The sequence below is a fragment of the Diuraphis noxia genome, unplaced genomic scaffold (assembly GCF_037042655.1).
Source record: "Diuraphis noxia isolate RWA-SAM2 unplaced genomic scaffold, SU_Dnox_SAM2 contig0004, whole genome shotgun sequence".
Taxonomy (NCBI): Eukaryota; Metazoa; Arthropoda; class Insecta; order Hemiptera; family Aphididae; genus Diuraphis; species Diuraphis noxia.
In genome coordinates this window covers 66,652,740-66,667,349 of record NW_028301714.1, presented here as the reverse complement: position 1 = coordinate 66,667,349, position 14,610 = coordinate 66,652,740, and the positions used below count along the sequence as shown (strand labels likewise).

The following is a 14,610-nucleotide window of genomic DNA, read 5'->3' as shown; positions in this document are numbered from 1 at the left end:
TTATATGATTCTAACAAATGATATAACACAAAATACTGAAATTTTGAAATTTTTAGGTACTGAAATATCCCATCAACTTGTAAACAATTTGTAAATTTGTTTAAAAAAAAAAACATAATATTAATACATGTTTTGAAAAAAAATAAATTAAATTGTTATCAACTTGTTAAACATTTTTATTGTGTAATTCTAAATCTATACTTATAACAAAAAAATATAATACCACCATTATAACTTGTAAGAAACTTAAAAACAAAGTTATTTTTTAAAATATTTTCGTTCAATTATTCAGAAAAAGAGTTGTCCATATTACGTTCTTCTTGTGCGTGCGCATGCTTCACAAATATGAATTGTGCGCTCTTACAAATAAAACTTGAGTATGATGTACATCTAATCTAAAAAAAGTGAGCAACACATTGTTTACTATAAAAACTTATAAAAAATAAATAAATAACTACAATAAATTTACCTTTGTAAACCGAGTTTTCCTCGATTGACAAAAGTGGCATTTTGTACGAGTAGTGTCAGTAGCATCATTGTTCTTTTCAACGTTTGGTTTAAATTCAACAAATTTCATAATATTTTGTCTATGGGAAAACGATAACCCTGGAATGTTTAGACGGTTTATCATATGATTTTTGGTGAGTTCTTTTCCTAATGTTTTGAGAAACAGTCTAGAAGAAATTAATTGATTTGTATTTTCACGAAAAATAATCTGTCCATTTATTCCTGCAATATTCATAAGGGCGAAAAAAATTTTCAAGGACCACCTGCAGTTTATCCTTGAAACAGAATACTCTCCTTTTAGTTCATCTACGACATCAACGCCCCCTTTTGTTGAGTTGTAGTATGTTATAACTTCGGGTTTTTTTTCTGCACCTGAACTTTCATCAATCAACTTGATTGAATCAAGCCATTGTCATGCATTGTCGATATCATGATTACATTTTTGTTTTTTTGTGGTGCATATGATAATAAGAGTATATTTCTTCCATAACCAAATATAGTTGAATTTAAACTTTGTTTTTTGGTATCTAAAAACATTGCGGAATTTCACGTTTATTTTTTCTTTTAGTACCTACGATTGTCAATTTATGGTTTTCAAGTAAATCAGTGGATAATGGTATCGAATTATACCAATTGACCATTGTTATATTGCGCCTAGTTTTTGATATGGGTGCAATCATTCGTTTTACTATGCTAGCTGAACTATTGTAACATTTGTATGGTCCATCCGGTTGAGTGCCCACGTATACTTCCATGTTTGATGTATAAAATGACTTAGAGTCAACTAAAGCTTGTATTTTTATTCCGTACTTGTTGAGTTTGATTGGTATGTATTGGCGAAATCTAACATCGACCTCTGAATCTTTCCAGCATCTCGTCAATTGTGCAGTTTTCTCCAACAGTGTAACATTCTAGACACCGTTTCACAAATCCATCAAATATTACACGAATTAGTGCTAATTTATCTATTGATTTTCTGTCATTTCGTGTTTCTATGTCGTAAAATCGTAATGCTCGAAGTAGAATATAAAATCGTTGTTCAGACATAACAGATCGAAAATATTCTGGTGCAAACCCATCATTACACCATAAATCTTTTAGATTTAGATGGTTACTGCGTAAAAATCCAGCAAGATATATAAAAGACCAAAAAGCGCGTCGATTTCGTCTTTGTCAGTATCTGGTATGATATTTTCTACGTATTTTATGTAAATATTTGTTTGTATATACTACTATTATTTTCATTTATTACGGAACCGGGAAAAAACAACTTCCAACAGTCTATCACACTAACAGCATGTTTCGCTATTGGATTTACACATGAACGCTGAGTAATATTATATTATGAGTTAGTTTTTTGGTATTCTTGGCCAGTCGATTTTTTAGCCATTTAGTTTTGTTGTCTTTGCACAAATAAAAATCAGTTTCAGATGTAGCAACATTATTATCATCAGTATCGTATGGATCATCAACATTTTCTAAATCACTCACAACTTCGTGGTCACTACTTCCTAGTATGGTCCAGATGTTCAATAAAGTCAGAGTCGGCGACGGAATCATCACTATCACTCAAAAAATTATATCGTCGTCAAATTCTTGTAACCAAGCATTTACTTCGTTTTTATTAGCCATTTGTACGACCGAAATCGAAATAACTCGGATAAATGAATAATAATTCAAAATAATAATGTATAACTTCCATCACATGACAAAAATAAAAATAAGTACGGAGAAAAATAAATACACTAACCGTGACGTGCGAGCCCGACGCTAACAAATACTGTCGACATTGGAGTCATTGGACTATTCAATAACGAAAATCGCTTAAAATAATAGCCCAATTACCGGGTTCTACCGATTGTAAATCCAAAATTTAGGATGCCCAACAATTACTGTGTACTTATACCTTTTTTGAAAAAAATTTCATTGCATGTGACCAGATCCCCGCAATCACCCATAATTATAGTTGTACACTTTGGCAGTGGCATACTGGAAATTGTTATTTTATTATTTATTTTTTGGACTGTGTATACTGTCCAAAATGTTATTCATAGAACATAAAATATCCTTATTTTTGGTAGGCGGATCTTAAATTTTATTCTCGCTTAAATTTTAAAAATTGTTCAGCACGCCACTCTACACACCATATATTTATCATGTGTTCGTGTCATCGAAATACTATAAACTGCAGTCAATAACAATAACACAAGTACAGTAAAGTACCTATTGGATATTATATGGCTATGATTTGACACGATAACATTGTTGTTCGTATTAAATTATACAACAAAATATAATACGTCGTATTATTATTATAATTTCGGAACAATAACGATATTATTATATTTTCGCGAGAGGATATACGACGTGGCCGTTTCGTACACGACGACATTCGAACGACGTCATCGCGGACGACGGTGCCTGCGAGTTATAACTGATAATAATATTAAAATGAATCACTGTTATTATCAACGTTAATTCCCGCGTCCGGGTATTCGAGTTGTCCCGTCGCGACGAAAAATGTGTTTCCCGTGCGTAATAGCCGGCTGGTCCCGACGTCATTCGACGCGACACGGCCGAATGCGTCGGTCGTTTGAGTACAGTGATCTTGGTTTGGTGGGAGGATTGGAGGTGGTTTGTCGTTGCGTGGAGAAAGGGGGGGGGACGCCAGCGCTTAAGTTCGCTTTTTAGTCCACGGAGTCCGCCTCACGTAGTCGCTCACTGCTTTGCGCATGGTTCTGGCGCGGTGCAGGTTGCAATCGTTTCGTACTCCGTCGAGAGCGCTCGTTCACACTCCACGCGCAAGCGACACACGCTGCACGCTGCACACGCCGCGCAATCAGTATCCGCGTAGTGGGCGCGACGATCGTTCGTCGATTATGATATAAAATATTGTCAAATTACACGGACGTCGTTGCACTATCGCGTGGTCGGCGACATCACCGCTATTGATAGGGTGCGCCAAAAAAGAGTCGGACGACGACGACTGTAACCCACGCAGACAACCCTTGCGGTGTCGGCACCCCGCCGTCGGATGTGCGACCGGAAGTAGTGCCGACCGTCGTAGCAGTGCCAGTCGTCCTCCGACGACGCTCGGACTGTTGCAGGCGCAGTCTTCCAAAAGCCGATTGCAGCCCGACGCCAGTCATCTGCACCACAACCACCACCGCCGACATCAGTTGCAGCGACCGTCGCCACTGGTGTGTCGCCGCCGTTTGATGCCCAGACCCGTGTTCCCTGTCGTCCGGCTACCGTACGACCAACCGGAAAGAGTGACGCGCGTCTTGGACGCGGTCAGACGCGAGCTCAGAGCGTCTCCACGACGGCAATCGGCCGCGGCCACCATCGTCGCCGGAAACGAGGAGAAAACGGGTTGCGACCGACCGGTGCAGCCGCCGGACATCGTCGCGATGACCGCTCGGGTACAACAACAGCTCGCCGCACGGGAACCCGAAAAAACAACCGACCCGGACACGGATGCCGGAACTGCGGCCGTCGAACAGGTGACGGTTGGCGTACGGGACTGCACGTTGACGCCCAAAGCGAGGCCCGAAATCATGGTGACCAATAACCTGCAGGACAATGACGACAGGCAGTGGCCGGCCCAGTCAGCGGCCGGCGGCGGCCCGTACTTGCTTGTACCACCCGTTAACATCACCGCCGAGATAAGCAGACCGCCGCTGACGTCGTTCCAACATCAGTACCATCATACCACCACATCGTAAACATCGCGGCACCTCTCTCAAAGGTGTCTTTGAGTATTCGCTATTTTATAACATTCATTACGTGCATATTGATTGATTGGTATTTGGTATTACCTGCAGCTAAATGCAATATTACGTTAAAGTATTAATAGTATTACCTACTATAGCAAAATCATATTTCTCTTCTATGGAAAATTACATTTTTTTATTACAATTGTCTGGCCGGGTCTCATAAATAATTACGTAGGTATATATGAACAAATTTGTCAATTATATATTAATTGATAATTGAAAATCACCTTTATTGTGTTTACGATTTACAAAATAATTTCGTTTTGAAATACATAATTTTTGGAAAACAATTATTATATTATATTTATAATATATATCTTCATCCGGGTTTATTCACCACGCTTGTTTAGTAAATATGATTTTGCACTTGTTATTTAATTTCAAACAAAAAGTAACATAAAAACATCAATATTCAATGTACACCATATAATTATATTGTAGTTACTATAAGAGTTGTGAACGAGTATGAATATGTCCAACATATACCCCTTGCTCAAATACACCCACGCTCTCTTATTTATATCTAAATATATTAAATATTATAACGTAAGTTATAACAAATCATGCTGATAAGTGTTAGATACTTATATATCGTATTTCCATTATTATTGTTATTGTTGTTTTTGTTATTATTATTATTACTTTAATATTGTTGTCTTAAATTTGTATATAAAATGCACTATAATAAATATAAACTGTGTAATTTACTAATGTATAATATATTATATAGCCTATATATGTGAGTGTACACTGTACATACTAATATAATATATTTTAAAACCAGTTATATTTTTAATTTTTTTAAACTGTTCATACCTAATATAAATATATATATATATAATATAGCGGCATAGCCATGAGGTCATTAGGGTGTTGGAAATTCTTTTCTTTTTTTCTCTCTTTCTGTGGTCTATAAAAGTTACTACAAATATAATTAAGTATAATATGATGTGTATATAGAGTCTATACTATAGACGTATACATGAGCCGAAACTTAAAATAAAACTTCGACACCATTATGACAGTATGTTTAACTTATTTATGGAAGACCCTAGTTATATACACCACTTATAGAGTATGTATAATGTATCTCAACAAAAACACTACGTCAACTCCGTGTAAAAAAACGCCAAGTAAAAAAAAAAAAATATATAAATGCAATAAAATGTGTGATATAAGGTGGAATCTAAGTAAATAGTTTAATGAATAAAATGTATGTATAAATAATTAATTCAAATTTAATAAAAATTGGTTATTTATATTAATTTATAATATGAATTATTTTAACTCAAATTGATCCAATTTTGGTTTACTTAGCCGGAAACAATTTATTTATTGTAATGGTGCTTTCATTATTTATTACATAAACTATTAGTACTTGGCTATACATTTTTTAGACTGAATCTTCCGGCCAAGTAAACCAAAATTGGATCAATTTGAGTTAAAATAATTCATATTATAAATTAATATAAATAACCAATTTTTATTAAATTTGAATTAATTATTTATACATACATTTTATTCATTAAACTATTTACTTAGATTCCACCTTATATCACACATTTTATTGCATTTATATATTTTTTTTTTTTTACTTGGCGTTTTTTTACACGGAGTTGACGTAGTGTTTTTGTTGAGATATCATTAGTTTTTATTAGGGTCAAGATATTTTTTATTTTTTTTTCCATTATTATGATGTAATGTCTTATTTATAATTTTTTTAAGATGTTTAAACATATCGTTCTGTACAAAACTACATTTTGTTTCCTATACTTCAGCACCCATTTTAATACTCTATCTGCAGTACACCTACCTTGAACCAGAGGCATTTTTAATTTACCAATTGATCTATTGGTACATTTTTCAATATTTAATAAAATGGAAATAACTGTTTGGATTTTGGATTCTTTCTTTTTAGTGGTACTTCATGTACCGTGTTAATACTGCACTGTTTAATAGTAGTACTATTATAACTTTCAACTACGATTTTAGATTGAGTAGACTCCTGATATTTTTTTTCCTCATATCTCGCGCCTTTTGGAGTTAAGTTACCATTTTTAATGTAGACACAATTCGACACAAATATGAAGACAGTCACAATAAAGTATTATAAATTATAATAAAGACTGTTATAATAATAATTATTATTATAACGACTATATATTATTTAACAATAAAATGCTCAATGGAAAATGATAGATAGTCGATACGGTTAGGTTTGGTGATACCACGTGCATTGAATAATAATATTATGGACACGAGACAATAACGCCGACAACAAGCTCGTACGCAGGACGCGAGAGTGCGAGACGAAAGAACGAAATTTCAAATTACGAAAACAGAATGCACCGATACCGATAACTGATAAGCGATTGTGGACCATGTTCGCGTGTTAGTATGTTGTATGTGTCTAGCGGTGGGGGGAAGCAATAGTAGTGGGAGACACACGCCGCCGTCGCAAGAATCCTCTCACTCGTCCCGTCAACATGACGCGTTTAATACGGCAGCCGGCGGCGAAAGTAATATAAAATGATCACTTAAATATCCACAGTTTTTTGATCATAACTAAAATACTATTCAACTGATTCTATTTAAAATTATAAAAGCACGTAGCCTATGATTTTCTCGATCGATTGATATCTCATTCTAACTATTTGGTTCATTTATTAGACCTACAGCCTTTAATAAAGAATACCAAAATATTAACACGTATTAAATGGGAATGTTTAGGTTTCTGTATATATACACGGTCGAGTGCTTCGCCTTCCTTTTTTTTTTACTTAGCTCGCGACACTACCGTGTCGCTGGATATTATAATAAGTATTATACCTCTAATTTTCTCAAGCAATTTGAGATTTTGAGCTGAACAATGAATGTATCGATTTTACAATGATGATGTGTGTGTTTTTTAGTGTGTAACGATAAGTAATTGAAATAGTGTTTCCATTTTCAACTTCAGTAGCTTATCAGTTTACTCTATACAGTACCTCCCCCCCCCCCCGGAGTTTTGTGAAGTTTCAAATTATGTATATTTGAAATTAATTTGGTGGTAAGACGTGAGAACAAAGTTTTAATTTAAGTGTATTTAAATAGTTCAAAAATATGTTGGTATATACTCGTATCGGTTTAGAATGCCTTTAGATATATTAAATTTTATTGATTAGATTGGCGACGACGTCACAACGATGAATTAATGTTGGCTAAGATAGAATCAGGATCCTAATTGCGGAAGTTTATCATTTTCTCTTTCTTGACCTCTGGGTATAATATATGCGTGGCATTCGGTGAAAATAGGTATATTTAAAGTTGTTACGAACGCTAAAGGAAGTGCATATATATAGGAGCATCCTTTTTTGCCATATTAAGAAACAGCGCTGCATGAGTGTGATATTTTTGTGTTGCCAATTTTGATTCAGCTTTATGATTATTAACTTAAACTTTCTGGAAAACTTGAAGAGAAAATACCAATGGTTAAAACTTTATTTTATTTTATGAAATTTAGTGGAATGAGAGTATGAGTCATGAGATGAAACAATGGTCACTTAACTGTGCATTGTGCATAACGCATATTATTAGTGTTACTTCGAGCGTGATGATATTTGACAAAGGAACATTTCGTCGCGTTCGTATATTAAATTATTTTAGTGATGGGAAATTATGAATTGTTTAATTTGAAGTTATTATTCAGGAAGAACAAATTATGAGGCATTTTATATTCAATGTTTAAACTTGAATAAAACTTGTCTCGTGACTTTGATGAATATTGTCAACATTTAAAATTCAATACATTTTTATAAGTATAAAAAATAATTGGGCTCAATGTCTTTTCGACTATCAATCGAATATTTCAAATGTATATGATTAATATATTGAGAATACTTATGTAATTATAGTGATCATTTCAACTATCTATACAGTTGGATATTAGTTTTTGAATTACAATAAAATAACAAAATCCATTCTAACTTCCAAGTATAGTGATCTGATTTTTTAAATTATTTTACCGGTATATAGAACCGTAGAAGTTTACAATTGTTTCTGCAAATGCTTCTCTCTCTGTATGGTTGTAGACGTGTTGTTAGTGCCACGTTAAGCTATGTTGTCACCAGTGGCGTACGCATGATTTTCAATGAGGGGGGGGGGGTGCTTGAAAATAAATAATTACCGACTGTCAACACCCGTTAAATTCATAACCGATGTATTATGTGTACTATTATGTTGGATATTGTTATATATTGTATGTATTGAACTTTCTTTAAGGGGGTCGCAGCAGACGAATTTTTCAAGCGTTTTAGACCAATAAGCGGTAGTAAATTACACATACTTTGGAATGTCCGATTTTAATTTTTTATACATGTATGAACTCTTTGACAAAATATCTAGGTTATTTAGGAAGTCGATTTTCAATTTTCAATTTTAAAAGACCTTAAAATAACGATTTTTTTTTCAAAAATTCCATGAAATAATTACGTTACATTTGTATTTATTTTTGGCACATCTAATTTTAAATCGAAAAAGTGATTCCTAAAGAGCATAGTCTAGAAGTTTATAAATTCAACCATTTTTTCAAAATTACAATCGGCCTTCAGGAAGTATGTTTAATTTACTACCGCTTTTAGTAGTTTTTATAGCATTGCAAACATGAATATTATATTTCACTTTTCGTAAAGTAATGACATGTTCCTGCGCGTGCGAGAGTTTATTTCTGCGGCGGCTCGCGGCTGCCGACCGGCCGTCATAGATTCTCGGAAGTCGGAAACAATTAGCCGATAAAGATTATTGGATAGGTATAGAACATTACTAATGGGCGACAATAATAATTATATTTTTCCAAATTTAATACAACCCACATATATTTAAATTTCAAGGAAATACAAAGTATAATAACACTATCAATATTTCCGTTATGTAAATTACGATCTAGATTATGTTAGAAACCTTGTAATTTCAAATAATAATAAAGTTTTTAAAAAATATTTTATAAGAACATTTTTAAATAAGTGCATGTTAAATTTTATTAATTTTTTATTGTATTTATTTTAATAATTTGTGATGTATAAACTATAAATTAAATTATAATTTACCTAACGAAAATATTTATATTTAAAAAATTTTTAAAAAATCAGCCTTTTGACTTAAATAAGTGTTTTAACCATATAAATTTTTCTGAAAATCAAATTTACATATTGGCTATATTGAATATTTCGAGAAAAAAAATGTATCAATTTTTAAGTTTTTTATTTTTTTATATGGTTTTAGAATTAATTGATTTAGTAAATGAACGTGAGTTTCCTTTTCCTATCGGGGATGGTTTTTAACACTACTTTTTTAAATAATTGTATTTGTATAAAAATGTTAAGCAATGTAATAGTTAATAACTATGAAATAACAAAGTTCTCTTGTGTAGTATAATGTAATTGTACATTTTTGCGAATTGCAGCGAAAGCCGAGTAGTTAGTAGGTAATATAATAGTAAAAGACACGGTTTAAGATATACTATATATATAATATATACTAATATATAATAATAATAATATAATACTAATATATAATATATACGATATATCTTAAACCGTGGTAAAAGATAACGCGCGCAATTGAACATGATATATTGCCATTTTAATTAGGTATACGTAGTTCTGGGAATTCGTAATACTGTCGACGACCGAATGTCCGTGGCACGCGATAATGGATTACACACACTAATGTTCATTTACTACTCACACATAGACATAGCCAAAATGTTCATGTTATGTGAATTGCCTAAATATTACTCCTTAAAACATGATACGCTGGAGCCCCCTTAACAATAAACGATGAGGGCCGGAGTGGAAGTAATGCGAAAGAACTCCCCACCTCGGTCCTCGATACCATGAAAATAAAAGGTTTAACAGGAGTTAACCTGGTTAACTCAGGCATCGGAAAAACGATGCTTGGTCGCTTGGATAGGCGGATAGTGTTGCTAACATCAGTTCAATTGTTATCATAGATTATAGATTTATATGGACTGTGGCATGGCTAAAGATAGTATCTTTAATCATGACTACTGACTATGGAATGTATAAAAATATTACCTATGAACCTTAGGAGTTTAGCTAGTTTAGGCTTATATTATATTGTTCCAATAACAGTTGAAAAATAAAAGAAATACATAGGTAGTCACAACCTTATTTTTATAAGCATTCAAAGTTTGAATTTTGACAAAATACGTAAAAATCACGAAAATTCGTAAATTATTTTAAGCTAGAAATGTATAAAACATTTTCTTTTCAGATCTAAGATTTTAAAATTTAATACAAGATTTCTTATAAGTTTGTCAACCTTTATCACAAAATAAATATCCACCAGAAAGTCAAATTAAGTTTTTATGAGGGTTTGAAATTTAAATTTCTACAACACTGGATTTTCTTATTTTGGTGTAACTCTAATACAAATGACCGCACTTGACATTTTAATTGAATGTTTATATAGGCATTTCCTATATTTGATAAGATTTTCAAAATATTTTGATTAGTTTTGAGCTGTTTACTGACATTTTAAGTTTACAACTTTTTTAATTTTTTTTTTCTATTAATTAATGTCAATAAAATTTCATCAGTTGCATCAAAAAGCTTGAAAATGTAATACAAGGCTTCCAACATATTTTGACAATAGTAGTTGAAAAATATTAAAAATACAGGCACGATTTTTTTTTTTTATAAGCATTTAAAGTTCAAATTTTTACTAAATACGTGAAAATTACGACAATGTTCAAATCATCTTAGATAGAAATTCATAAAAATGTTTCTTTTTAAATCTATGATTTGAAAATTTAACTCAAGATTCCTTATAAGTTTGTCTATCTTAAAAAAAAAAAATGTCTACCGGAAAGTCAAATATTTTAATAAGTATTAAATAGTAATAATAATCTATAATATATTCTAGTCCCTATATAGACTGCAGATAAACCGTCTCCGGTCAGAATCGTTTTACGTATACAATGACGTATTGTCATTGGATTTAAATTTAATTCCATCCATTACAGTAATCCACTTGTAACCTATACTGTACAGCAGAGCGATATCCACTTTTTCGCTTATTTAACCATTAAAATGGTTAACCGCTAACGAGGTCCAGCCACTCAGCGTCTAGGACAAAATCCCGCCAGCAATATTCCGACGGACGAAATCCCGCCGCCTAAATCGCGTTCGGACAAAATATCCCGTCGGACGGCATCCCGATCGAACGAAATACCGCAAAAAGATCATTAAATCGTTGGTGGTTTCTCTCTACCGTATAGGAAACCTCTATACACTAGTCACTAATAAATTATTACCTTTAGCACTTTTTACAAATTCCATATTAAAACTTAAAACTTATGACGAGAGACACCGAGACACGTGCGACGTGAAATGCGTGTGTGTTTGTACTGTATACTAGTATACTGATATATTAATTTGATGTTACGAATGTCATATCTATCTATATATATAAAACGTGAATCCCTATATATATCGCTCTAAGCAACCCATGGAAGAATTACGTTTTTCTTCCATGGGTTTCTTAAGACCGGCCAATCGCGTTACTTCCTCGCGGCGGCGGCCGAGCTATCACGATTTTTCAGTTATCGTATCACTCATCAGTCACAGAAATCGTGTTTTAGATTTTTCGAAACGTTTTACGCTCATTTTTTCGACTTTTTACTCGATTTTTCTGCTTTTACGCCCTTTTCCGTCGCCTTTTTTTACGTTTAATTCAAGTGCGTTTCTTTTAAAATCGGTTTTCACTCGAAAACGCGGCCGACTTTCGTTTTTATCGTTTTTTTTTTTCGATCTTTTTCGTCTTTAAGACCACCGACTGCTCTTTTTTCGCGTAGTATACTTATTTTCGAACCCGTAGACGTGCGGTACCTACCTATTGTACTGATAATAATAAATATTATACTGTTTTTGATTGATTCAATAAATATTGTTTTAAATACGTTTAATTCTGTCTTTTGTCCGTTCGAAATCCTTATTTTAAGCTCATGTCGACGGTGTTTGAGTGTTCCTACTTTTTTTAAATTATTACAAAAACGGCTACTCGGTTAGTAGCCAAATATTTAACACAGCACATAAAAGGTGCGACTACATGTGATATAATAATATGTAATATTTATTTACACTTTTGTTCGTCGACGGCTCAAAGAACGTAATCATATGATGCTACGTATAAGGTGTTTAATATTAATTGCTGTCGATAGGTGTTATGAGTAGTCTACGACGGTGGTTAATCGACAACCGTAGTATCTGTGTATATGTAATCTCTTTAGGGTTTTTATGTTTAAATTGGTTAAATAACTACTCGGTTATACCATGAAAAGAATATTTTGGTGGTAATGTTAATAATTTAGTAAAAGTGAGTATGTACTGCTACGGATGCATTATTAAATATCATTACTTATAGGCAATGTAGTTTTTATTCATTTGTGGTAATTAAATAGTTACTAAATTACACCAGTAGTAGAATATTTTTTGGTAATAATATGGACAGTTTTATTTATCAACGGCTGTATGAATGTCATTCATGGGACGGATAAAACATTAAATATTATTGTTGATAAATAATTTAGGTTCTATGAGTAGTCTATACATTTGTGATAATCAAATACCTACCCAAATTTACCAGAAAAAGCATATTTTGGTAATTATATTAACGCTTTGGTTCATCGCCGGCTCTATTATTGTCAGTGTGTTATTAAATATTACTGTTTATAGGTAAGTTAGCTACTGTGAAAAGCCTATTGTTTTTAAATATTTGATAGATTTAAATAACACTTTAGTTCATTGACGGTGTTAGTTATGAAATGGATACAGTATTAAATTATGCTATTGTTGGGCAAGGTAGATTCTATAAGTAGGTAATCTATATTGGTTAGGTAAATTATTTAACCAAGCCCACAAATGTACACCAATGTAATATAATAGTATAGTCACAAAACAGTTCGTTGACAACATTAAATGTTATTTGTATTAAATAGTATAATACACAGGTACATGCATATAATGTTAAACTTCCTTAATTTGACAAATTGTGTAAAAATCGTTAGAATTAGAATAAATTAATAAGCAAATTTAGTTAAACCAACTTCAATAGTTTGATTTTAATAAAATTACTCAAACATAGACTATCAAAATAAATTATTAAATATGTGATAGATCTAAATAACACTTTAGTTCATTGACGGTGTTAGTTATGAAAGTCTACATGTACTGAAATGGATACAGTATTAAATTATGCTATTTATGGGCAAGGTAGATTCTATAAGTAGGTAATCTATATTGGTTATGTTAATTATTTAACCAAGCCCACAAATGTACACCAATGTAATATAATAGTATAGTCACAAAACAGTTTATTGACAAAATGAAATGTTATTTTTATTAAATAGTATACATACATGCATATTATGTTAAACTCCCTTATTTTGATAAATTGTGTAAAAATCATTAGAATTAGAATAAATTAATAAGCAAATTTAGTTAAACGGACTTCAATAGTTTGATTTTAATAAAATTATTCAAACATAGACTATCAAAATAAATAAAAAATAATATATTGATATTACACTACATTTAGAAGTAACGACTAATTGTAAATTATTTAACATTTACCTAGAACTTAATTATTTAGCCGTGTATATGTATTTTTAAAATATACACAATGATTTTGTATATATTACAATATGTTTTGATTTTATTTTATACCTAACAAAAAAGAAATTGCTGTGTATTCACATGACTTCTTGATTAATTTTGTTAGTTACAATATGCAATAAAATAATGGTAGGTTAACTAAATGTTATGACTAAACAGTGAATAGAAACATAACTTAGTACAATATATGAACAGAATCATAGATGGATATACTATACCGAAATAGTATAAACACATCGATTAAAAACAAACATACCTACTATATTATAAGGTTAACTGACACATAATTAACACGTTTGAACGTTTTTAGTATTAATCGCCGCTAAATAAAAACGGTTTAAATGCTAAAGTTTTTCCACATTGCAGTATCTCGGTAGGATGTCTCAGTAGGTTAGGCGTTAGGCATTAGATGTTAGGGTATAGGGTTCGATCCCGGCGGCGGAGAATAATAAATTTGACAGATTTTTCTCCGACTTCTTAAGGAAAGAAGAAGTTCTAATGATAACAAAATTAATTGATTTAATTTGTTTGATCTTTTTTTTGTATTTTTTTTAATTTACCGATGTCCTAATGTTTTTTTCGTTTTTTTTTTTTTTTTTCATAATTTTCCAATGTTCTAATGATCATAATTTGTCACTCGAATTACTGTTGCA

At 32.0% G+C, this 14,610-nt stretch overlaps 1 protein-coding gene across 1 annotated transcript; it reads right to left on the bottom strand.

Moving 5' to 3' along the window:
- Positions 1 to 229: 229 nt before the first annotated feature.
- On the bottom strand, positions 230 to 3,114 carry LOC149056386 (uncharacterized). The gene is made up of 2 exons (XM_089227139.1): positions 470 to 3,114; positions 230 to 395 (listed from the first exon to the last, which is right to left on the bottom strand). Exons 1-2 carry the CDS (start codon positions 740 to 742, stop codon positions 285 to 287), a joined length of 384 nt encoding a protein of 127 aa, XP_089083265.1. The 5' UTR covers positions 743 to 3,114; the 3' UTR covers positions 230 to 284.
- Between the last annotated feature and the right edge of the window lie 11,496 nt (positions 3,115 to 14,610).